Source organism: Dendrobates tinctorius, unplaced genomic scaffold (assembly GCF_039654945.1).
Source record: "Dendrobates tinctorius isolate UK_male_01 unplaced genomic scaffold, ASM3965494v1 ptg000010l, whole genome shotgun sequence".
Taxonomy (NCBI): domain Eukaryota; kingdom Metazoa; phylum Chordata; class Amphibia; order Anura; family Dendrobatidae; genus Dendrobates; species Dendrobates tinctorius.
The window spans coordinates 589,837-616,794 of NW_027361678.1; the positions used below are offsets into that span (position 1 = coordinate 589,837).

The 26,958-nt window shown below is 42.4% G+C and overlaps 1 protein-coding gene across 5 annotated transcripts in view; it reads right to left on the reverse strand.

Moving 5' to 3' along the window:
- Positions 1–506: 506 nt before the first annotated feature.
- DAAM1 (dishevelled associated activator of morphogenesis 1) overlaps positions 507–26,958 on the reverse strand; it is a 214,121-nt gene continuing 187,669 nt past the window's right edge. For all 5 annotated transcript variants that reach the window (XM_073585596.1, XM_073585564.1, XM_073585571.1 and 2 more), the window contains 9 exons: positions 25,484–25,568; positions 23,228–23,334; positions 20,113–20,201; positions 19,079–19,247; positions 17,549–17,656; positions 15,683–15,743; positions 14,132–14,263; positions 11,354–11,524; positions 507–6,099 (listed from right to left, as the gene is read on the reverse strand). In XM_073585596.1, coding sequence (XP_073441697.1) covers positions 5,890–6,099; positions 11,354–11,524; positions 14,132–14,263; positions 15,683–15,743; positions 17,549–17,656; positions 19,079–19,247; positions 20,113–20,201; positions 23,228–23,334; positions 25,484–25,568 — 1,132 coding nt within the window. In that variant the 3' untranslated portion in view covers positions 507–5,889. The remainder of the gene's footprint in view (positions 6,100–11,353; positions 11,525–14,131; positions 14,264–15,682; positions 15,744–17,548; positions 17,657–19,078; positions 19,248–20,112; positions 20,202–23,227; positions 23,335–25,483; positions 25,569–26,958) is intronic.

Genomic DNA, 26,958 nt, shown 5'->3' on the forward strand with positions numbered 1-26,958 from the left:
AAATAGCACCATTGCCATCATAGAATCATGGTTGAGTAGTAACACCCCAATGCAAGTGGCATTATAAGGAGGGTCTACCATAAATGTGCAGTTCTCTTAAATCTGGCATTGTCTCTATCTCCTTTCCTGGTATATGGCCTTCTGTTCCCTGTGGGTAAATCCACAGCCAAGTGGCCATGGTCCTCATGATGACTCCCATGAGAGAGAACGAGGAATACACCCAACTTGCCTAAAAGACTAAATTTACACATGGGCAATAGGCCATCTCAGGAACAGAGAGGCGCAGGAACAAAAGAAAAGCTATGGAAATATATGTATTTCTGGCACGTCTGATACACCGATTTAGCATTCGGCGCATCTTTTAGCGGGTGCGTAGTAGGTAGAGTATCCTATAGTGGATGTTTATTCCCCAAAAGGAGGTAGTTCGATACAACTTTATGCACAGACCCGTCCCATGACCCAAATTATTCACACCATAACCGATGTAAAAATCCAGACAGATAAGATCTTGTACTGTTTTTTTTTATTGCATATTTCCATAGTTAAATGTACATCATAAAAACAGTTTATTTCTCCTCTCTGTTCTACGACTAAACATTCTCATTCCAACTAACTAAATTTCACTGTTATTTCAAAAGCTTTTTTTTTTTAATCTTCCATTTTTAAACAGATGGACACATTTACAAATATTCAGGTCTTTCTGGAGACAGATAAAAAATAAGTCTTTAAAAAAGAAAATGCACTCCATATAGAAAGCCACCTCTCATGACATCAGCACCGGTCATTGGCACCATGAAAACAAACTCAAGTGACGCAGATCTGACTGTAGATTGCAAACCCCAATGGCACCAAGTGGGGGGGGGGGAAATATTATTTGGCCGAGTATAAATAGTAAAATAATAAAATAATGGTTGAAAAACATAAAGAGGCACTTAAGAACAGTAGGATGGGAATGTTTGGTGAGTGACCTAATACTTTCAGGTTTTGGTACATTCAGATCTCCACGCGATTCACGCCAAATTTCTATAACAAAAATATGGAAATTGAAAAAAAAAAAAATCTCTGAAATCCTGCACAGCTCAGAAGGCCATGCCCGTGATGCCCAGAGTGGATATAAGCACCAGTTGAATTCCTGACTGCATAGTTCACAGCCCAGACCATGGAAATGGCGCCGCACAGTGGAAGTAGTCACCGGTGACTAAGGTGCATAGCACATACAAGTGTGTGCCGCCTGCACCTTGAAGGTAGCCAATTTGTGGGCAAGTACAATATTGGAGGCTTGATGGGTACCACCGCTCATGCCTCGTAGAATGGCGCCACTTCAGGGCCGTGTTCACACTGTGCAGTTCTTATAGTTACAAATCAGGAGTGAATCTTGAAGGAAACATAAGGCTTTCTCTTCTCATTCTGTGGATTCTGACCCAGTTTTTTAAAAAGAAACAAAAATAAAACTATGAACGCAAGTTAATTTTATCGATTTGCATAAATAGCAATTATCTAATATAATATGAACCTTTCCCTTTTTTAACTTTGTTATTTATTACATATTTGGGAATTTGTCTTTACAAAATCTACTTCTATTAAAGCAGATTTGTCACCAAAATTCCCAATACAAACTGTACACATTAAAAAGTAGCTCCGACACCTGATGAGTCAGATGTATTTACTTTAACAATCCTTGTAGGAACAGCCAATATATTATACTCCCAATATTAAAGTGAGCTTTTTTAATGTAGTCTAGCGAATATTTTAGTTTCAGAGGAAAAATTTTCAAATTTCAAAGTAAGTACACCAGCCTAATCAGGTGTAAGAGAGCTTTTTTATACGGTATGTAGGGGGTTGTGCTTTTTTCTTTTGGCGGGGTGATATCTTGTGGCAGACCTATTTTACGGTATCTATACTAGGTAAAGCTTCATTTTATCTACTATTATATTAATGGGGTTCAGATGAGCCATTAAAGGAGTTGTCTAAAATTAGGGAAAAAAAAGGTAGTGTTTTTTTTATTTTGCCTCTACAAATAATGCAACCAAGTCTGTGTCTGGTTTTACCAGTCAAATGAATGAATGGAGTCCGAGCTGCAGTACCAAAAATAACCAATAGAAGACAGTGGCGCTGTTTCTGGGAACAGACAGTTTTGTCAAAATCTTGGCCCTTTAAGAGCTCATGTGGGCTCCCTCCACAGGTGCGGGCGACAGGTCCACTTAACCCTTCTGGGGGTTTTAACGGCACAGCTTATCCAAAGCATGAAACACGTTGTTTGTTCTAGAGTCAGGGAGAAAAGTGAGGAATAACTAAAGTAAAAAGTCAGAAGATACTGAACTAAAATCCAGGGAAACAGAAGATGCTTTTGGGAGAAGAAATGTAGTAATTGTGCACCGGAACCACGACTCTCTAAATAGCCAGTCCTAGAAAGCAAGATTAACCAGTTATTTACAGCACTTCACCAAGGGGAGAAAAAAAGGAAAAATACAAATTATCGCTCGGTTCAGATGTGCGGTCAGTCCGTGCGTGGTGATCCGAGATCGGACCCATAATCACAGCCGGCTGAAAGAACCCTTAAAGACAGATCTAACAAAAACAAATGTGCCATTTTAAGGGATTTTCCATTTTTTTGGTGCCTCCAAATCGCATACCCCTACTATGCAGACACCCCCCCCATGCCCGCATAGAGACTATGGTAATGTAGAATTGTCCTCCAAATTACCCCATAAAGCCGACTATGGTGGTCTGCTTCCAAACCCGTAGACAAGAACTGCCCCCCTTTTTAAATCCATATTTTTGGATATTTTTGCTACACTGACCTCACTACCTGCCGACTTTTACCAGCACGCTGATGGGGACTGATCTTTCATCAGCAGCCCTTTAATAAATCACTGCAAGAGTGTATATGGATAAATGTATATATTGCTGTTGATCGCTTTAATTTTCCCCTCTTTTTTTCGGTCCAAAGTTCTTTTCAGACTAATTTTTCAAATATATCCTTTTAGTGGTAGAAGCACTTCCCCCCCCCCCCCCTAATACATAGTTCTATATTCTCTGCATAGAGTAAGAGGACATGATAAAGTCCAGCAACTGCCACTGGAGGGTGCCAGCTGCATGAGTAACAGTGTTTAGTAAGCGCCCTCCAGTGGTAGTTGCGTGGAACTGCAACACAATTTAAACACAAAATTTTACCTATTTAGATGAAAAATAAAAAAAGTTCAAGAATGTCACCCGGTTTAGAGTAAATTTCTATTTTAATTATGATTATATCTAATGTAAAGTTATTGTAATACAGCATAAGCAAAAATAAATAAAATAGTCAGACGATATTGCAAAGTGATTGCATTGGTGCAGCGGCACACTGCACGATGGGGTCGGTAGTTCCTGAGCGCGGAGTGTGCCGTATGGTCAGATCTGTCATCATGGTGGTGGCATCAAATGGTTAATGTGGATTATATTCACTGAGTCCAACCAATCTGGTTAGCTTGTGGCAGACAGATGACCTACATCAGGGGTATTGGGGGAAAGATGAGCGCTGGATGGCTCGTTTAGGTGTAGCGGTGGGGTGCAAGAGGATACTTAAAGGATTATTCCATTTTTTCTTTTTTTAGGCAGAAACTAACAAGACTCCCACAGGACTGTGCATTATGCAAGGAGATGAGCTCTGTGTCAGCGCTCAGGTCCTAGAATCTGTATCTTGGTCTATTATTAGAGAACATTTTACATATATACTTGTATCTGAACAGCATTATCAAGTGACTGTGTATTACAGCGCCCCCTGCTGGATTTCCAAAAGGGATATATATTGTAAATAATTAATTGCACATTTTTGCCACTGAGCAGCAAAGTTCCCGCGTAAAATAATCCAGCATCTGACAACTCGTAAGAACTTTGCTGTGCTTTGTAATCTGAACTCTGTGAGTTGTCGCGTATGCGCACTGTACAATAAATACATTGCATTTGCAGTTAGTCATATATATAGTTTTTTTAATCGTTACTAGTATTTTATTATTTCATGTGTTGCCCACACGCAGTGGAAGATCCGCCATGATAGGATCTCAACCGTTATCATGGAGACTAAGGGTTTGTGCAGACTAGAGAAATTTTGGTCTGAGTGCGATGCAACAAAATATCAGATTGCACTTGGACCAATAGTAATTTATGGAGCCGTGCTCACGTCCAATCATTGCAGATTCCATAGGAAACCATAGGACTGCACTCGGATGACATCTGAGTGCAGTGTTTTCTGTGCACAGACACAAAAAAGATGGAGAAATTTTGTTCTCCATCTTCTCCTCATACGAGAAAATCGGCTCATGCTATGGTCAGTGCCACTTGCACAATTGGCCAGATTCTTTCGGATGATAAAATGTACAGTCGTCTGCACGAGTCCTAAGCTCAAAGTGCCATCATTTGTAAGACACCTATACATCACGTTCCCATAATGGCTGTCCCCACTGTATACAGGCACCTGTGCAACTGCAATTCAGAAGACCTGCCAATACCCCTGACATGTTTTGTCATAGTACACACCAGAGTTGAACAAAAAGATTCGAAAGACCGTGGTCCAGCCACCCCTTCGGTAGTCGGCCGGCGCCAGACCAGAGCCCCGCAAACCTCCTATCTTTGGCACCTACAGCGCCTCTTCCGATTAGATGACGCCACGACGTCAAGCATGTGCCGTGATGTAAGGACACACTAATCAGAAAAGGCGCTGGGTATGTCACAGCAGTATGTTTGAAGTGCAATGATCTGGTGACCAGAATCCAGAAAATGTTTTTGCTCAATTCTCGTGACATGCAAGTTCTCGCCATAAAATAATCCAGGAGCATTTTTTCTTAGACCTTTATTGTGATCCTCCATTAATCCTCCTGGAAATGCATGAATAAACTGACAACTCTGTGCTATCGTACTCCTACATAGTCAGCGCAAATTAGGCAGTGTCACTTCGTATGGCACTCCAAACTAACGCGACAAATAAGAATCAATGTTTTACTGCTTCTGCCACCCAAAACGCGTGACATTTCAGTAAATCAGACAAACTGATTGCACTCTTAGACGAGTTAGACGGCCATATAACTCGGATGGGGATCACAACGCGATGCTCGGACCGACCGGCGGCTCTCCTTACCCAAGTGTCACAGATGCCTAAAAATACATGCTGTCCCGCCCTGGTCGGGGAGCCTCCGGCCAGTCCCAGCATTGCGATCCCCATCCGAGTCATACGGCTGTCTGACTCTTGGAGAAGTGAAAGGATCAAAAGCATTAGAATTGGTTGGAAACGCGACTCCCCTCGCTTCCGATGAAGCGGCTGGTTTTTTTTTCTTCATATTTTGAATTAAGCATTGGTATCCTCCCTGTGCACCCTGTAAAGCAAAAGGCAGAGTGCCGCGTATTTCCTTTGTATGGTAAAACCCAATTATCAATTTGTTCATGCGTTTCCAGGAGGAACGACAGAGGAATGTATAATATCAAAGAAAATAACTATTCTCCATCATGGTACATTTATTAAAACATGTCAGGGGAGCAGAGAGGTCCTCTTTAAATATGATCCTAGATTTTAGGAATGCATAATCTGGCAGAATGTGGATTGTGCTTTTGCACTTTAAGAAAAAAGTTTAATTAATAAAAAAAAACCTAAAATGGATCATTTATATACAGTGGGTATGTATACATGTGCACTGCACACAGATATACATAATACTGCAATAAATCACATTCAACATGTGCATGGAAACTACAAAGTATATACAAGTGTGCGCACATGTACAAGATGCCGATACACGCGCGCACACGCAACTTTACATTACGTACATATGTACACATCTCACTCTCCCTCCAATGTCAAGGCAGTGTCACTGACAGTGCAGGCGGACAATAATGGTCTCTGGGGGTCATGGAATAGATCTAGTAATTGAGCTTGGTCACGGGTCTCTCCCGGCTGCTGTCTGTCGTCTGGCTGGTAATGCGCTTACGGTTCCTCTTCAGTTTGGAAATGTCTTTATCGAAAACTTCACCTGATCTCAGAGCAGAGACTAGGTCATCGAACTCTCCCTCTTCCTCTCCATTTTCCTTGGCTTTTTTGGCTTTGCGCTCCCGTTCTCTCTGCTCCTTGAGCTAAAAGAAGAAGGCGAGACTTTGGTTAGACATCAAAGACTCTGATCATACTAATGCCAGATCTGTCCCCAGACAGATGTTTTAGAGGGAGTGTCTCCTACTCAGGACTACAGTTGAGCGATTTTTTCAAAATTCGGTTCAGATTACTGTGTTTGCAATCGATTGCCAAACATAAATTCGGCACAAATAGAGTACCAATATGGCACGAATATGGCAAATTCAGATTCAGCGACTACTTCCAAACATATTTGCTCAACTCTACTCAGGACCCCTGAGCAGAGGATTATTTCCCCACGAGGAAGGGTTTCAGACTCAGGACCCCTGAGCAAAGGGTCATTTTCCCACGAGGAAGGGTTTCAGACTCAGGACCCCTGAGCAGAGGGTCATTTTTCCACGAGGGTCTCTTATTCAGGACCTCGTGGAAAGGAGTTGCTTTTCCACTGCAAATATCGTTACATAATCAACTAAAAAATAAAATTTGTACATTTCTGTATCCAACACAAGATGATGTCAAGTAAGATCCGTCCACATAGGGAATATTCGCACCAAATCATCACACTTCCACAGTAAAGATCCACAGCATAGATCGTAGGGATGAGTAATAATAAGCACAGGACTCAGGTGCGGTGGCCACGGACTACTGATGTATCCATACAGCCATATCAGATCTCATGCTTTGCACTGAGGATGACCAACACCCTGATGTCACGTGTCTGTCAATTGAGATTCTGGTTTGGCTTTTTCCCTAAGTCATGTGACAAGGCTCGTTAAAGGGTTGATATTGTCTTTTTAGGATCACTGCTTCCAATAGGTGGCGCTAGAGTTCTAGTCCTCTTCCTATCTGAAGAGACAATTTGCACATTGGCCCAAGGTGGCGCAGCAAACCTCTTTCCAGTTGCAGGCACCCCTGAGGTCTCTTCTGCATAGCAGGCCTGTGCAACGTTATTATGTTGCAGCACGACACTGCGCCGGAGAAAGTTTGCTGTGTTCAGGTCCAGAGGCCATGGACTACTGCTGTGGCTGCTGGACCACAGGAGTCCTGGGGATGTTTTGGCCAAGCAACCAGGCTGACTCACTCTGACTTTGCAATCCACATCGTTTTCACATACGGCAGAGAAAACCTGCAGGGTAAATTGACTAATTAGTGGGCTCAAAAAACACCTACACCCGGCCTGTGGATTGACAGATGGTTTGGATAAAAGAAGAAACACTGGAACGCACCCGCCTCAGGCTAGGTTCACATTACGTTTAACCAGCATAGCGCTGACGGTCTGGTTAAACACTATAGCATAACGCAATCGCGCTATACCCGCTAGCGCACATGTGTCATCTGCGCTAGCGGTGACAGAGCCTCAGACGCTGCAGCCCGCGTCTGAGGCTCCGTCAGTGAATGACGGCACATTGCGAATGTGTGCTGCTTTACGGCATGCATCGCGATGCGCCCGACAATGGAGGGCAACGGCTAAAACTGCTAAAACTAAATGTGAACCCGGCCTTAGAGGATATGCAAAACTTTGGGAGAAAGGTTTATTTTTTTTTTGCTTTTTTAATTTCAACTTAAATTCACATATTTGGTTAAAAAGCGTTTGCAATAGAGTTTCTTTAAATGCTTTAAAAAACAAATGGTGCAAAATGAATTTCATTCTGCAGCAAATAATGAGAAGGAAAGAAATTAATCGGCCAGTGAGCTCCTTCTGCTATAAGTCTTATTTCTATCAGAAACCAGAGCAAAGGGGAATTGTACTTTCCATGCCATCATAAATCAGAAGAGAGCAGCTCAGTAAACCTCCCCGTCAGAACGAACTCACCGATAGATGTTATTATCACTTCTGAACTGGGCTGCCATATTCTAATTAGTTCTTGAGGCAACATAATCTTTCTTACCCTCTTACTTCATTGTATGTAGCTAAAATTCTGCACAAAATTCTCAGAGGGTATCTGTCACCGTTATTTGGCTATTTAATCTGACAGCAGATTAATATGACATAAAGGCCCCATCTCACATAACGAGATCGCTGAAACTCCACCGATTTTGTGACGCAACAGCGACCTCGCCAGCGGCGACTGGCCTCCCCATTGGATAGCGCTGATCGTGCTCGAATGTCCTGGGCCATTTTTCCATCGTCTGCGTCCCGCTGGCCAGCATGCATTGTTGTGTTTAACGCCGACGAGCGACCTCGTTGGCGATGCAGAGCTCAGGGACGCAGGCGTGAGTCGTCAGAAAAACTGCTGTGTGACAGGGTACCAACGACCGCCGATGTCGTTATATGGATTCGCCGTCGGATTGCCGCGTTGTTGAAGAGATCTGCCTGTTTGGCAGCTTACTAGCGACCATGTAGCGACGCACCAGCGATCCTTACCAGGTCATATCGTTGTCAGGATGTGTTACATTATTAGGCTGTGTGTGTAGTTTCAATACAATCACAGTATTATCAGCAAGAGATTATCACTGCAGGACTAGTTGTCATGTGCACAGCAGTCAAGCTAATCTATGTAACCCCAACAACACAAATTGGAAGCTTCTTGAAGGTGTACACAGGAAGCTGCCAATCAGTGATGTGGGGGGACTTATACACAGCTCAGCATTCAGAGCACTGCTACGTTTACATCAGACAAAACAGAGATTCTATCAAAACTGCACCAAGCAGCCCAATAAGTGAAACATCGCTGGAATCAGGCTTTCTTGCTCTAAATCATGCTGCTGTCAGATTATTTACCTTTAAGCTGCTGACATACTCCCTTTAAATTTTGAGATGTACCCTCCCTCGCCCACAAAGGAGCTTTAACGCTATGCAGTATTCATCCCCCCTGCAAATTTACCATCACCAGATTCCTGTTCACTGTTGAGCAATAGCTGAACAAGTTACAAGCCAGAGATGAAAGAATGTACTGCTGGAGGTAAAAGCTGATTTGTCATCATGGCTGAGTGCTGTGTACGCATCTCGGAAAAGCTCCTCTAAGTGTACCGTTACACTACGCAAAGCACCAGCGATCCCGACAACGACACGACCTGGTAAGGATCACTGGTGCGTCGCTAAATGGTCGTTAGTAAGCTGCCAAACAGGCAGATCTACTCAATGACGCAGCAACGATCCGGCGATCCGTATGACGACCTCGGCGGTTGTTGGGAACTTGTCACACAGCAGCTTTTCTGACGACACATGCCTGCGTCTCTGAGTTCTGAGTCGCCAACGAGGTCGCTCATCGGCGTCAAACCCAAAAATGCATGCTGGCCAGCGGAACACCAGCAATCAAAAAATGGCCCAGGACATTCGAGCACGATCAGCGAGATCGCAGCAGGGGCCCGGTCAGCACTATGTGTCACACGTAGCAAGATCGCTGGCGAGGTCGCCGTGGCGTCACAAAATCTGTGACGTTTGAGTGATCTCGCTAACGATCTTGCTATGTGAGACGTGGCCTTAAGTCCCAGGCAAGTAATGAAGATGTGGAGAGGTGTCCTGCACATTGCACATCTGATGTTGGTCTCCAGAGCACTCAAACATAAATCAACATCGAGCAGGACGACCTAAAAATTAGATTCATATCAGGTCTATTATGTCACTCCAGCAGTCATAGACTCGTCTCCTACTTGTCGCCCTGTTACCTTCGGCCATTTATATCAGGTCACACTCCTTGTTTAGTCTCCCTCCTATCATTATGTGTCAGTCACAATTCCAACACCTGCAGAGGTTTTCTGGTCTTCAAGAGCGTACTGCTTCCTGCTCATCAGGTGGGGGGGTGCTGTGCTCCTGATCATTTGAGATCAACGCTGCAAGCAAAGGAACCTTTGCCTCTGCGCCATCTAGAAGAAGGGGCACTGAAATTGGATGGATCCAGCAGCCCCACCACTACCGAGGCAGGTGTGCAAAACATTAATGTAGATATGCGTAAAAAATATGAGGCTGTTTACGCCATGAACTAGTGGAAATGTGAGCCGCTGTTCATGTAGCCCTATTTTCTCCAAAGCTGCAGATGTGTTTAATACATTTTATAATTTGCAAAGCATATTGTTACTCCATTGGCAAAATTTGCAAACACCACATGTAGATTTTGCTGCAGGAAATTAACTGTCGCACCTTAAACCAATCCCAAAAGGACTTTCCTGGCAAACTCTGATTAAAGTAACCCCCCCAGAAGCCCACCGATGATAACAGGCAATCGAGTTATCACTTTGGTGAAAGATCTTCTGCCATCATGCAAGAAACCTGTCTGTACAACCAAGGAGCCATGGGCGATGTGCTGGTCTGACAGCGACAGTCACACAATAGAGAAGGCAGTCTGTATGATTGAGGCATTTCCTGTATTAGCACTATTGATCATAAGACTACTAATGAAGCTAGGACTTGGATCAGATCACCTCTAGTGTAAAAATATCCAAAAATTGTAAATAAATTAATTTTATATTCTAATAGGACACATGTATCAAGACTGGAGTTTTTTTATGCAGATTTAAAAAAATAAAAAATAAAAACATGAACACAGAGTAAAATTGGGCCAAATTCATTCAAAGGTGTGCAATTTTTTTTATAAATTTGAAGCAGTTTTAGACTGCCTTAAAGGGGTTGTCACTACTCACTCTAACAACCCTTTTCTAACTTTTTGACTCCTCTTCAGTAAAACAACACCTATACTCCCCTCTGATGTGGTCGCCATTCAACCGGTATTGGCACTCTCTCTCCCGGGGCTCAGATGACATGTCACACAATCCCTGCAGCCAATCAGTGCTGGTTTCACTTTCCTTGCCTACGGAGATCATTGACATCTGGAGGAAATGAGAGCAAATGCTGCTCTCACTTCTTCCAGGTGTTTAATTTGTCTAAAGGAGGAGAGAGTGATTGACCAAAGGGATCATGTGACACAATAATGTCAGGGGAGCCCCGAGAGAGCCAGTGCTGACAACGCTGGAATGACGCCAGCACCAGAGGGAAGTATAGGTGGTATTATTTCACTGGATGAGCGGTGATTGAGAAGGGGCTGTCTGGGTAGTGGACAACCACTTTAAAATGAAAAAATGTGGTCTATGTCTTATGTGAGCAGCTGCAAATTTGTGTTGAAATTTGCAACATTTTCTGGTATAAAGCTCAATAAAAGGTTGTTACCCACACTGCCTCCTAATGGTTTATGGTGCAAAAATTAAAAATTCTGTGCAATTTGCGACTTTCAGGGCACAGTTTATGCTATTCTATGCAGCGTCACCTGCCATATGATGTAAGGTAACTTTTTTTGGTTCTGTGGCCATAGAGCATTTTCTCACCTGTGCCTCTACACGTGCTCGGCGTTCTTCCTCCTCCTTCCTCTTCCTCATGTTCTCGTTTTCTTGTTTGGCTTCTGAAAACGCCTGGAGGAACTGATCGAACATCCCAAAGAACTCATCCGGTTGGATCTTGTCGTTTTCCTCCCCAAAATGTTTGGCCGATTTAACATACTAGAAAGATATTGAGACAGGAAAGGTTAATATGAAATCTCAGAGTAAAAAGATGGCAGAGCTCTGGCAGGCAGCAGGCATATCGGTATCACTGCCACGGGCCGGACACGTTCATACAAGCTGCACACTTGGCACATCCACGTGAAGCGGTCTTTTATCTAAGGAGTGACGGTGAAGGCAGGAGGCACGCTTCTCCTACATAAAACAAGGGCCGCACCGCAGGAGTCAGGGAGCTCGCCCTCTGCGCTTTGAAGTGGCTGTGATTCTTTTATGGCCACATGGCCTTTTATTAGAACCAAATGTGTGTCTGGGGGCCATATTTGTGTTTTTCTTACTTTTCCAGAAAAAAAAAAAAAAACATCATTTAGAAGGGGCAAATGATTCCTTAAAGTGCTGCACAAAGAAAAAAAAACTGTAAAAGATTTATTTATTTTTTGCCCCCTGTAATTAAATCTGTTAATTACATGTTAGTAAATGGGAAACACAAAATGTGCGGATCTCATATATGCGGAGACAATTCTCAGTATATAATTTGTGTATAACAGGATCATTTTATCATGAAAATGTTTCTTCTATATCAGTTATGGCATCTTTGTTAATAATGGGGATTCCTTCATTTAGAAACTCCATCAATTAGCCTGAGCGTACAGCATCTACAACCAGTGCCTCTCTACTGAAGACCGGGGCTGTCCATGCAACACAGCTTACTGCACTTTAAAAATATGGACATTTAAGGGGCATTTTTTTTTTTACTTGAGTGTTTTCTCTGGGCCTAAGCTCATTTTTGCTAGTGGGTTTCATTAAACACTTGGTACCGTTTACTACACTGTTTACTGCTGGCTGCAGAATAAGTTCACTGAGCATGCTTCTCCTCAGTGCAACTCCGGTCCTGCTCCACTATGTTGTAACTGCAGTTCCTGACTGACCAGAGGTCATGGCGAACAGTCACTGGCTTACATTGGGAAGTGACTTCCAGTCTGCCCAGAAAACACTGAAGTGATCCTGCAGGTCACAACTAGCTGAAGAAGAGGAATGCGGCGCTGAGAACAGCAGAAAAGGAGCGGCGCTGAGAACAGCAGGAAAGGAGCGGCTCTGAGAACAACAGAAGAGGAGCGGCGCTGAGAACAGCAGAAGAGGAGCGGCGCTGAGAACAGCAGAAGAGGAGCAGTGCTGAGAACAGCAGAAGAGGAGCAGTGCTGAGAACAGCAGAAGAGGAGCAGTGCTGAGAACAGCAGAAGAGGAGCAGTGCTGAGAACAACAGAAGAGGAGCGGCGCTGAGAACAGCAGAAGAGGAGCGGCGCTGAGAACAGCAGAAGAGGAGCAGCGCTGAGAACAGCAGAAGAGGAGCAGTGCTGAGAACAGCAGAAGAGGAGCAGTGCTGAGAACAGCAGAAGAGGAGTAATGTGGCGCTGAGAACAGCACAAGAGGAGTGGCGCTGAGGACAGCAGAAGAGGAGCAGTGTGGCGCTGAGAACAGCAAAAGAGAAGCAGCTCTGAGAAACAGCAGAAGAGGAGCAGCGCTGAGAACAGTAGAAGAGGAGCAGGGCTGAGAACAGTAGAAGAGGAAAAGCGCTCAAAACAGCAAAAGAGGAGCGGCACTGAGAACAGCAGAAGACGGCTTGTATTTTGCTACAGGTAGGAAACCTACATTAGTGATATCAATGAAATAATAAACACTGGAGTGGTGCTTTAACTTTTATCTGTCCTTTTCAGGGCTCCTCTCTGCTAATTTATGATCATAGATCACATCAAACATGATAATACATCTGCTAAGAGGAGCTCAGACAACAGACAAAAGTTACAAACTCCCCATCAGAAAGAACTCACTGATGGAAGAGGAGATAACTCAATCTCCATCCAGGAACAAAGGCCCTAATTAATCAAGACTGGTGTTTTGTACTCCAGACTTGAATGGTGCAATTCTGCCATAATTTACGCCACTTCTGTAACAAATTATGAAGAGTTTATCGGGAAAATGCCCCATCCTGACCACTTTCCCGAGGGTTGGTTAAGCTTATTGGAATGGTTGTAAAAATGGCAACAGATGCATAAAAAATTTGAGCCATTTCTAGCAGTTTTATAGCGAAAAAATGGTTGATGAAAAAAAAGTCAAACAGTATCACATTTTTAAAGAATCCAAAATAAAAATAAATATTTTTAGCCCAAATTCCTTGCATTTGAGTAAAGGAAATGCCCCCAAAAGATGTCCAGATCAATTCTTTATCCGGTAGTGATACTGTAGGGTAACTGGATCCTTGACAGATTACAACTAGTTGCTTGGGGGAATCGTCAACAGGAAATTCCTGGATTAGTTCATTTCTGGAATATACTAACAAAAAAAATGATTGCCCAAAGAGGACAAGTGTGAAAATCTGCAGGAGCTATAGAGATGAGAGTTAGGTAAAATGATTGATGTAAAATGTGTAGTTGGTGCCGCTTTCATTTTCCAAAACTAAGCGCAGGAATCTGACGTCTGACACTCATCCATTGTTTCCCTAAAACTCGGAGGTCGGGTTGAGATTTGATTCAATTAAGAACAAGTGAAATCTCCCATAGTGCATGTGTTCCGATTGCCGCCAGCAGTCTGGATTTATAGCCTTGCACTCACCAGCTCCTTGGATTCAGCAAGAAGGTCTTCTACATCCGAGAAGCTGAAGCCTGCCACAGTAATGAACTGACTGACCACCGACACAAACTTATCTCCCGCTACAGAGGGCTGAGCCTTTTGATACTCCAGTTCCTAAATGGGGGAAAATATATTTTATTTATTAAGTATTGCTTATATAGTGCTTTATGCTATGAACTGAAGAAGTGATTGTAGTATGCTGCCTCTGACATACAGATGGTGCAAAATTACCTAAAGGTCTTATCCCACAATTGCAGCTTATAAACTATTTTGTAGATAGTGGTTTTTGATTGCTCAGAACTCCAATGATCACAAAAACAAGGGCCCCTGCACTGCTGTATTCATGGTCTACAGGTGTGACAGAGATAGGTGAGCAACATCGCTCTTGCAGATGATGAATGGAGCAGAAGAACACATGGTGGACCTATACTGCATTCGGATAAGAATTACCAGACCACTGTTCTCGTGATCGAGCAATTTGATACATATCACTTATCTGCCACAGATGACTGACAGGCCTCTCCAATGTGTGTACACTGGGAGAGACTCGTCAATCACCAGGAGCAGGGCGAGGGAAAAGTTGCTAGGGATCGCCTCTCTCCATATGGTTTCCGGATGACTCTTCGACAAGGTTTTATCAGAAAAGCACCGGCGTCTTCATGTTGCCAAGCTTTGATTTATGCCTGGTTTAGGCAGCATGAATCATGTGACATGTTTGACTTCCTTACAACTCACAGTTGTGGATTTAGCAGCAAGTCCCAAAAAATGAAAGATTTATGCTACATCTAAATGTACTAGAAAGTTTGGGTAAATCTCAACCCAAATAGGAGATTGTGCATTTCCTAGGTCGTTAGGTATATTCATAGCAGGAAACAAATTTTAAACTTCCACAAAAACAGTATTCACAGGTGTGTGGGGGCATCTAGCGCCCCCAAAAGACCATCCCTGAAACATATTTTACTCATAGGCATAAATAAGGGTAGGCGTTAATATCAAATCAAAGTCTTTCCCTTATCCTCTAAGATTTAGGTATAACTAAAGTTAAAAGTCACCAAAGGGTAAAGGATGGGTCAGGGTTGCTCTTAAGAGCACTAGGTGCCCCCCCCCCCCACCTTGATTGTAGGGCCAGCTGTAGGAAATGGATAGGAAAGGCCTACATCAAGTGACAGACTTTTGCCAAAAAAACTCCCTACATCTGTACAAATGCTGTACATCCCGTGTGTATTCTAATAATGTGTGCTCGATGTGCACTTTTTTGGTGATTTTAATACTTGCAAAAAAATATTTTATATACATTTCTGAGGATAATTTTGTACATCTGAATGAATTCATATAATACAGAATCAGGTGACTGTTCTAAACTTCTAAGTGTGTCTAAATAGTATTGACCAACAATCCCCCCTTACTCCTTAAGCCATAACTTACTCTTAAAAGAAAGAAAAAAACTCTTCAAAGCAACCTTGCCATTCACCGTTCTAAGAAAACTTTTCAAAAACTGCAAAAAGCACAGAATAGAGAAATAGAGCTACTTACACTTTCCACAGCTTTCAGGCCATTCCTTAAGGTGACTATTTCTTTGTCCAGTTCAGTCATACTTAAAAAGAAAAAAAAAGTAAAAAAAAAAAAATATATATATATATATAAAATAAGAAAAATAAATTTTATCAATCCATTATAAAGTGATGGTACATAGCATCTACCTGATCCCAGGGCCTGACTTCTATGTGTCTGGTTTCTTTGGCAGACTTGACCTTTTCAGAGTGATCCAAACTTTTCTGCAGTGTTTAATCTGGTTTTATAATTTTTGGACCCTTTTGAGTCAGTCTTCAGCTAGCGCTTCATATTAATGGTTTAGGCAGCTTAAATATGATCATTAAAGGGGTTGGGGCCACTATATACCTGCAGACTTGTGAATCCACACAGCGCACACACTGCACAACGTCAGTACTCTCCACAGCCAGTCATATCACCGCAAGCATGCGATTTGCATAGTTTTGGCCACAATCCAACTAGATGTGTCCAGCCTTGCTCAATTCACTCGTACTGAGCAGGCCGCATATGTCTAGTCTGCCTGTGACCGTATGTATGCAAATAGCATACTTGTGGTCACGTGCATGCCTGCTCCCGACGCCGAAGAATCCTCACACAGCGAGCACTGCTCGTGATGTGAGGAGTCACAGACTGTACCTCTTCAAAATCCACATCTAAAACTTACTATGAAATTTTAACGTGGATCCAAAAAACCATAGCAAATACTTTTTTCATAGTCTTTGATATGGGTTTTGGAGTGGATCCGCTTTAAAATCCTCATGAACAAACTCTGTGTGAACTTACCCCAAAACTTAACCAAAATTTGATTTTTCACAGACGCTGTCCAGTGAAAATAAGTTATCACCTATCCATAGGATAAGTGATAACTTCCATAGGATAAGTGATAACTTCCATTGGATAAGTGATAACTTATGGGTAGCTGGGGGTGTGACCGCTGGGACCAGCGCCAAAAGGCCAAAGGGGGAATATTTATCCTAGTACAAAGTGAACAGCAGGTTGGATGTCTGACTGCCGCAACATGATGAAGGAAAAAGCCGGCAGCAGCACTCGGCAGCACCACAGTACATGAATAGAGCGCAAGCTGCACATGTGCACTGCCAAACCGTTCTGACAGGGACAAAAGTGCCCTGTTCTACAGATTAGTGCGGGTCCCAGCAGTCAGAACCCCATGGTAAACTAGTTACCAACTATCCTGTTGATGGGGGATAATTCGTATCAACTGGAGTACCCGTCTTAATTTGTTGTTTAGCGGCCGTCGGCTCGATCTCGAGCCATGCTGACTTGATGGATGAACAATCTGCAGGAAGATGGATCTTGTGCAAACCTAGATAGGTCCATCAGGGTCTTCTCTGCCATTATCGTGATTGTATCAAACCATCGGGTTGCTGGTCTTTCTCTTCACCTTGTTCTTTCCATTCTTCCGACCTTGATGTCCTTCTGCGGTGATTGCTCTCTTCGTATGATGTGTCCAAAGTAGAGAAGTCGTAGCTCGGTGATCCTTGCTGCAAGTGACATGTCTGGTTTGATTTGTTCCAATATTGATTTGATTGCTGTTCTTGCTATCCATGGTACCAATAATATCCTTGTCCAGCACCACATTTCTAAGTAGTCATTTCTTAATGTACTAGCATACTGGAATTTTAATTGACATCAAAGGCTTTTTTGATGGGTGGATTAGTAATTTGCTAATTATCAGAAAATAAACAGCTTGGTAACATCAGAGGCCACATTGTAGCTTCTCCTAACACTTCAGCTTTCTCATGTTTGAAGCGTGATAGATCCATTCCTCACAATCTGCAGAACATATGTGTAGCTGTTTGCTCTCGACATATTCAGCTCGCCACTTACTTTACTCTTGAAGCCTCGGGGATACTCTGCAGCTCCTCGTGTAGACTTATAATCTTAGGATATTTCTTTTCTATCACTGTTATTAGATAGTGCAAAAGGGTGATATTCCTGTAATGACACAATAGTATTACTGTACAGTAACAATACGAACAACAGATACTGACTTTTCCTATAAACCAAAGCCAAGTCTAGAATGGCTGACACCCGTCAGAACATGTTGGACAGCCTGACGCACAGGAACAGATATCGGAAATTTCATATTCAGCCCAAATGTTGCAGATCTGGACTATATCAGTGGTCATCTACATTACACACCATGCACGGAGCTGGATGAGAATTAATCCAATATATAAGTGCATGATATTCATTACAGGATCTGAACAGCTGAATGTCATCAGAACGATCCCTCTTCCTAACATTACATCACACCGTTCCCCACGGGACCCATTTCTGCAAGCATAAAACAAACCGCAGCTCTTGAAGGAAATAAGTGGAAGTCTCACGCTAGATTGTATATACAACACCCCCTGTGAGAGGTCAGCTACAGGAAAATGCAGAAACCTCCTGGAGGAACCTAATAGAAGATCTGCTCTAGAATATCTCCGCTGATGAGATACCGTTGGGATCTTTTCTGCTGTGGAAGTGATAACCCGTGTAGGCAGTAGTCTAGGACAAGCAAGTAGCCAACTACTTAAAGTTGGAAGACAAATTTTATTTACGCAGTTGGGTACACAGTGCGGACCCTGTTCCAGGGGAGACCTACTTAATAATGACAAAAAAAATGCCAAATTGAAGTCAAAACGTTTTTTTTTTCTAGTACCCATGCTGGTTCTGGCTTTTAGTCAGTGTGTCTTTTAATTTTTTTGTTTCCGAAGCTTCTCCTAGGCTACATTTACACATCCAATTTTCCCATCCACATGCAACCCCATCTTTAAGACAAGATGGCGCACGGATTCAGAGCTTATTGGAACCACTCGCGCCATTATTTATTTTTTCTTTTTACGGATCTGTGGTTCTATTCTATCAAACTCAGAACATGTTATACTCTCATCCATTTTTGTAGATCAAACTGGACCTTTTAACCGTACAGGGATGCAGAAAATAAACACAGCGTGCAATTTATGTCCATTTTTAAGCGATCCCTTCAACTTTTTTTCCCCTCTGAATTATATCAGTTTACAGTTTTTAAAAAGGGATGAGAAAAAAAAAATGGATGCAAAACTTGGAGAAAGACTGCCCGCCTTGGACAGATGTAAAAACTGAAGTGGACGTGTGACTGCAGGTATAGGGATCATTCAGACTAGTGTAAAATCGATGAGGTGTCAGTGTGCACCACAGACTGCACACAGACCCATTATAGTCATTGTGCCGATGCTCATTGGCAATTGTTCACATGTACCAATGGTCTGCTTGGATTAAAAAATAAAAATAAAATTGCAACATGGACCATTATTTTCCATTTTACGGCCTTAAATTACACAGGCAATGTAAAGGCAGCTCAGCACCTGTCCCCGTAGATACGTCACTTACTTGTCAATGCTGGATTTGGTATCGGCGATCTTATTTAAACTGGAGATCTTAAACCCGTAAGCGTTTCCCCTCTGTCCTTTGTTCATGTAGTTTCCAAAAGCCAGGACCACTTCCAAGAGTTGCTTTAAGCTTTTACTCTGCAAAACCTGCTTGGAGGCTGAGCGAATGGCTGTGTACAAGGGGCAGAACGAGAAATTTAGTGAGGATGGGCAGTTAATGCAACATACAGAACACAGAGGCTTTGGTCATACATCTTCGGCGTTACCGAAAATTGCACGTGTGTACAAAATGAGGGTATATTCACACGGGTCGTTTTTGCTGCAGAATTTGCACAGAAAATTCACATTATTTATTTTGCTCACTTATATAGCGCATTAATTCCACAATGCTTTACAGATCTCATCATCAGTGTCCCCATTGGGGCTCACAATCTAGATTCTCTGTCAGTATGTCTTTGGAGTTTGGGAGGAAACCAGAGAACCCAGAGGAAACACACGCAAATAAGGGGAGAACATACAAACTCCTGGCAGGTGTTATGCTTGGTGGGATTTAAACTCAGGACGCCAGTGCTGCAAGGCTACAGTGCTAACCACTGAGCCACTGTGCTAACCACTGAGCCACAGTGCTGCCCATAGTGGTGGTTTCTGCTGTGGATTCACCCTTTGCATGGCTATAATTGACAGATTGTGAATGTTAAATTTGCAGCATTGGGCAATTTATGATACAAATTTTAAAGAAAGGGCGGAAGAGGTGTCATCAAATCCATGAAACAGGTACTAAAAAAAAACCAAAATAAAAAAAACCACAAGTTTGACAGCCGCAACACATGCAGGGATTGTCTAACAGGTAATCCCTGGTGTGCTGCGGTTGTTGGAACAGTCACGAGACATGTGGCCGCGGGGACTCGGACATATTATTGAAGCAAGCCGCAGACATTCGGTTAGCACCCGAGCATGGAGGATAACACCTTATCTCAGCACGTTCGCTCATCACTAATACCCCCAAATGTTAGGGACACTTTAACCACAACTTACCTTCCACCTTTGGTTTGACTTCAGCAACCCTTTCTGCAAATTTCTTTTTGAAGTACAGAGACTGCAGCCTCTGCTGATAATGGTTGATCCTAGAAGAATTAATCGGATTATTAGAATGTTCTTTTCTTGTCCATTATAAAAACCATAAGCAAATTGCATACAATTTTAGATTTAAGAAAATTATATATTTTCTAAGGGAAAGGGTATTCCAAGCGGTTTTTGATGTGGAGTTTGGAGCCAAATCTGCTCCAAAATCCTCGTGAAAAAACGTCAAAAACAAATTGCGTTGTCAGCCACCTCGAGCAAGTTAAAAAAAAACGTCGGGCTCTCTATCAATAATGGTGCACTGATAACAAGTCCTCTATGGACCTAATATTAAGTACTACTGAGACTCTTCGGCCAAATTTTGAGTCCAGTTGTAATAATTTATTACTGGTTCCTTCACAACACAATGTTATGTCATTTTATTAGAGGGTTATTCCCATCTTCATTAAATGGGTATTGTCGGATAGCTTGTATAAAAACAAGCATTATTGCAATTTACTGCTTATTAAAATTTTCAGCCGTTGTTGAGATACTAACACTTATCTTTTTAGCGCGTTGCCTTGGAGACCGACCACCGCTGCTAGACAATGAAACATACACTTAAAAGCAATTTTATTTTGGACTTTTAAGAACTATTTTGAAGCAGGCCAGGATAGCTGGAGTGCTCTGTTGCCTCTTAGTCAGCTTCGGCACAAGCTTCACTGCAGCGGTGGTCGGTCTCCTAGGCAACGAGCTGTAAACCCCAAAAAAGTACTAATACCTTATAACGATCTTAATTTTGAATGAGCAATAAATTGCAAAAGTGTTTGTTTTTACAAGACCTACCCGACCATACCCATCGATGAAGAGGGAAATAACCCTTTAAGGTCCCCCGCTAGTCTGCGAATAGTACTTCCAAACTCAATGTCTCCTAGTGGAATATGGCAGCTTGTTTTAAGCGTTTTTTTTTCTATGAAGACTATAAAAATCTCTTAATAAATCTTTAAGTTTCTTCTTTGATTAATGACCCTAATAAACATTACAATCCTATATAAATCAAGGACCTGTGGGTGATGCCACACAGCGCTGACATTTTGCTTTCTTCAGCTAGTTACAGCCTCCTACTTGTAAACCGGGGAGTTGAGTAATGGGAAAAAAATAAATAAAATAAAATCAAAGTTCAATATTCTCCAGCGACGAGACCTGATAAAACAAATACGAGCGGCTTCCAAAATGTGATATTATACGAAAAGAAAATGTTTTGCAGCTGTGAACAGACGAGGTTTTACGCTTTCCCAACAGTGTTCTGAGAAAAGCAAAAGAATGAAAGTATCTCCTCCGGACAATCCACCTGGGAGTTCGGAAAATATGGAGTTTTGGGTTAATTTCATCCATCTGGCATAGTTTTATTACTTCCCATTTCTCCTTAAACCTGTATGTGGTTTCTGCTATACATCGCTACGTATGGCAGCCTTGATGTGGAGCGGGAGGGCCACAATCCGTGATAATGCAGCCTATCAGTTCTGTAGCAATGTGTGACATCACTGACTGCTCAGTTAATCAGTGATGTCATTTCATCCTAAAAATCTAATTTAAGATGACTTTTCTGGCCACATTTCCATGAGATAAAAAGAACAAGTTATTTTCTCTTTTTTTAATGCTAAATGTAGCCAAATTTTGGCTCAGTTTTGCATCAAGAAAACTAGTTCACTCACCGTGCACCATTTATTTTGTTTTAGTCACTTTTTGCACCAGGCTTAAAGCACCACTCCAGCAGTTTTTTTTCAGCGCTGGAGTGGCCCTTTAAGTGTAAGTTTCCTGCCCCTGGTTACATACTCACCCTCTGCCGGTCCCGTAGCGCCATCTTGTGAGAGCAACTTCTGACTGGCCAGAAATAAAAAGCTACATCACAAGCTCTCAATGTAAGACTATGAGGGCCAGAACGAGACTCCCATATACTTACATTGAAGAGTGACCTAAGCACCGCTCCATGAAACACTGGGGCAGCCGGGAAGGTCACTTTTTGCCGGAAACTGATGGGAGTGATGCTGGAAAATGATGAAGGCAGTGGCAGGCGAGTATGAGACAGGAAAATTACATTTAAAGCATCACTTTAGCTGTGAAGTAAAAAAAAAAAACCCGCTGGAGTGGTGCGTTAAGCAAAGTGTGTGGCAGAAAGGCTTGAAACCCAAGAAAAAATGAAGAATAAGGGTTAATCCCCCAAAAAACAAGTTATCCCCTTTCCCACCAGAGCCCTTCATGAATGGAGCACAGGTGCGCATGATCGAACTCCGTACCATTATTCGTATTCTATGGTTAGGGAATAACTTATTGTTTTTTGTGGAAACAATCCTTTAAACGTCAACAATTTGTGCCAAATATTCGGTGCAAAATATTGGAATAAACAAAGTCTAGTTAGGCTATGTTCACATTTCCATTTGTCTGTTCCTAAAACAAAACAATGTTCAAAAGGAATAACCAGTTTTACAAATGGAAGCAGAGGGGCCCTACTGATTGTTATGGGGTAAGTCTGGGTTCCAATTTTCAGACCGGAAGAAAAAGTTCTGCATCCAGAACTTTTTTTTCCATTCTAAAAATAAAAAAACGGACCCCATAATAAATCCCCTCTTCTTCCCTTAGCATAACTGATACAAAGAATCCCTTATTCTGTTTCTCTGTTAATGAAACAAAACATCTAACATGTGACCAGAAGACAAAATGGTCATCCTACGAGAGCCCATGTGATAGACTAGACCGTCTGAAGATTCGCTAGATCTGAATTTGCGCTGTCTAAAAATGAGAAAGGATTCGTAAATCTGCCCCACTGCATTGAGAAGGTTTGAGTAGTCTCCAACCGTCAGTTCAGCAAACCCACATATGCCAGATCGCTTGTCAAAACAGGAGATAAAGAAACCAACGTGCCTACTTGGAGAGTTGACGATGCGGTCCATAAATATGGACTCTAAAAAAAATAATCTTTCAAATTCTGGGTAGGATTTGGGATGGGCGAGTAGAGTGGGGTTCAGAAAAAACTTTTTGGTGGTGAAGTGCAGGTGGCATGTTGCTCAAAAAATGATTAAAAAAAAGGTACCTGCTCATCTCAAAGAGGAACCTGTCCGGTTTGGCCATACGGTCCAACTCATGTTTGTGTTCCTCTAGCAAGTCAATGTCACTCTTCTCAGGAACAAATTTCAGGAGCTGGAGAAGATATAAACTGTGTTAGAAGCCTGAACACTCATATTTTAAAGAGGACGTCTTTTAGTAAAAATTAGTATTCCCCGTAAAGTGACCACTCTGGAGCACCTTTTCTTTAATCTCACTTGCAATTATGCATTGCTTATCTAGTGCTATGATATTCCGCAGCGATTTACAATCAACATCACTGTCCCCATTGGGGCTCACAATCTACATTCCTTGTCAGTATGACTTTGGAGAGTGGGAAGAAACCAGAAAACTTGGAGGAAACCCACACAAACATGGGGAGAGCATACAAGCTCCTTGCAGATGTTGTTCAAGATGAAATTTGAACCCAGGACCCCAGCGCTGCAAAGCAACCATGCTAACCACTGAGCCACAGTGCTGACCAACATCTCTGTTGTGCTAGTCCACCCGTAATTCCTTATGAAAACATATGCATCCTATAACAACCAGGAGTTACTATACTGTTGGGCAGATCAATTCTCTGATGGCCTCTTACCTTCCATGATCACGGACGCATCTTTTCTGAGCAATCAGGCTGACAAAAAGTAATTAGTGATTCACGCTGCAATATTGATGTTGTGCCAGCCCGGCTAATAAAAAGCTGTGCAGGGGATCCTGGAAGATGAGAGGTTTGCGAGCCTCCCGTCCACTGGTCAGAGACTAGACTATTGACTTGGCAGATGGACTGGATTCCCAGGAACCAAGTCGCCCAAGTATAGGAGTTCCCATTCCCTTTATTGCAATGTTGTGTTTGACTTTACAGGGCCAACCCCCATCCTCCCTCCAAGTGGCAACACCCAGATGTCAATTTATTCATAAATTTCTGGGAGGAATAACAGTTGGGCACATGTCTAAGAAAAGATGCTCCAGAATCATGATATTACAGAGAATATAACCATTTCAAACGTTCACGGAACAGAGATCGGTCCTTTTCTTAGCTGTAGACCAGATACATAAATGACATGCTATTGATACACATCAAACATTCACAGTCCGAGATATCCAGACCAGAAGTGGGTCTCCTGGCCCAAACATAGTAGCCTTATCTAGGCCTAAGGGGATGTTGAGTTTGGGTGAGGAAACCTGTGATCAGTCCGTACTAAGACCACCAATGTCAGACATGTGAAACTGGCCTTCATTTGTGAAAACACAGTTCTTTGAAGCTTTTCATTAAAGTCTTGATGTATGAACTTAATCGCATAAGATTTACTACACCTTTGGGGGCTCAGATATAGAATATTTATTATAGGACTGTGTACAAAATAAACTCATATCCACTCATACACATAGAAAGGGTGAGAACGCTTTCACCATAGACTTCGGAGACCAATTGCTTCTCGAAATGTCCCTTCCCTGGAAATTTTCCCAGGCTCCTTCCTTTTTAGTCTGGATTGTATTACCTACAAGTGTATGAGCTGGATCATGTTGTGTTTGTTTTGTAGTGTTTTACTCTTGTATTTGTAGATTTTTCAATTACAGTATTTTCTTAGATTTAAGGAAAGGTCACAGAAGTTAAAGGGAATCTACAGGTTGACATACCGTAACAAACGCTCAAATAACAGTCTTTAAGCGTCTGCACTGTGATAACATTCACGCCTTAGTGTTGCTATATGGGATTATGATGCTCCGGGAGTGGAGGACGGTGACACGCACAGTCCCACATGGCTATGTATACCACTAAGTATGACTTATTAGATGTCATTCTCCCCTAGAAGCACCAAGGGAAAAAAAATAAAATAAAATAATACTCGATGGTGACCATATTATAGCTCCGCACTACAGTACCCTATCTTGTCTTAGCATTTCTGTACTTTTCCCAGCTTGTAATAGCATGCATTATCCTGTAGATGTCACTACTGCTATTGTTTTCTTTGTGGGTATAAAAAAAAGCACATTTTTGCCCACCGCAAACAATACAAGCCCTGCGTCATATATCATGCATATCGGATATTTTTTTCCTTAGATCTCAACAGCATAAACAGAGGAAAAATTTCTCCATTGCACAATTATCTACGCCTCATCTGTCACTATTTAATTTCCAAAAGGCAATTTAGTTAGTTGAGGGATATCATGGCTGGAGGTTTCCTTCATTGCTGCTGAAAGGAAAAAAATCAACGGTGCGCGTCAGATAAGGAATCGCCCTCACCTGCTCCAGCATGTCTTTTGGTAGATCCTCCTGCTCGTCCATTGTCAAAATTGCATGCTTGATTTCTTCGTTCGACAACTTTAGCCTGCGAGAAAGCAAACATGACATAACCTATTAAGTGCTGTAACTCAGGGCATGCTGGGAGTTGTAGTTTTGTAATAGCTTCAGAGATACATTTTAGTGACTGCTGTTTTTTTAGCAATGAAAGAAACAAAAAATATTAATTCTAGCCCGGATTATTCAGGTCTTGCTAATTGAGATCCGATATATATCACGTGTTGCTAGAAAGTGGATTTTTAGGCAGAAATTTCTACAATTTTGGATAATGAATTGGACGAAAATATGCAGAATTCTAGCGACACAAACGCCCCACCCCACCCCCCAATCACAATGCACTTCATGGTACCGGTGTAATTACGGATCGCACCTCTCATCAAAGACTACAGACAACATGGAACTTGTGCAAGTCCATACTGAGCCTCGACATGGTAACGACAATGTCACAAGAGGAATTTCCAGCACATTGTGGAGCGGGTTAGCACATGTTCCAAATATGCTTTACTGCTAATCTAAGATTAGAATGTAAATTTCCTGACTGCGAGAGTGCTGAACGTGACGCGAACGAGCACTTTCCCCTCAATTTAAACCCAATGGATCTCAGAACTACTATTAAAAGAACTTTACGGCAAATTATTTGGCCAGCAGCTATCTTGGCTGTTTCCCCCATACACACGAGTGCTCCTGTGTTCTCCATGGAAACTTATCACTAGAGATCAAAAAGGACCGGCAGTCCAAAATCAGACATGTCGAATCTTTATCTTCCCCAACAGATGGCGAGTTGGGGCCCCCATTCAAATGAGACTTTCGGCCAAAGTTGTCTGAAGATCGCCAACGTTAGTCTAATGTAAATAGCGGCCCTTATTTCTTTTCTGCTAGTTCCCACAACTGTATGGTGGCTGTATTTTTTCGCACATATTACGAGAGGCTTTCATTAAAGATTTCCCCTGACCCGCTTCTATTTATCACAGGATGCGGAAACTGCACGTGCAATGATATAAGTCGCTATAGGCTACGTGCCAATTTGTAGCTCGGAACTGATAACTGTCTTGATTTTACAAGTGCTGAAGTGGTGTGAGGTTTGATAATGGACCCAGTGGAATACAGAGCAGTCATCACGTTCCTATACTTGAAAGGCTGCACACCAAAGGAGACGTTCGATGAGATGAAAGAGGTTTAGGGTGATGATTCCCCATCATATGATGTAGTCAAGAACTGGCATCGTCAATTCAAATGTGGTCGGACTTCGGTGCAAACAGCACCAATTCCAGGGCGACCCCACTCTTCTATTGATGAACACACCATCCAGCAGGTGGAGGTCGCCAGTTTGAAAAATTGCCGAGTAACCATTCACCACCTAGCCCAAAATGTCAAGATTAGTGTGGGGTCCATGGAAAAAATCATTCAAGACCATCTTC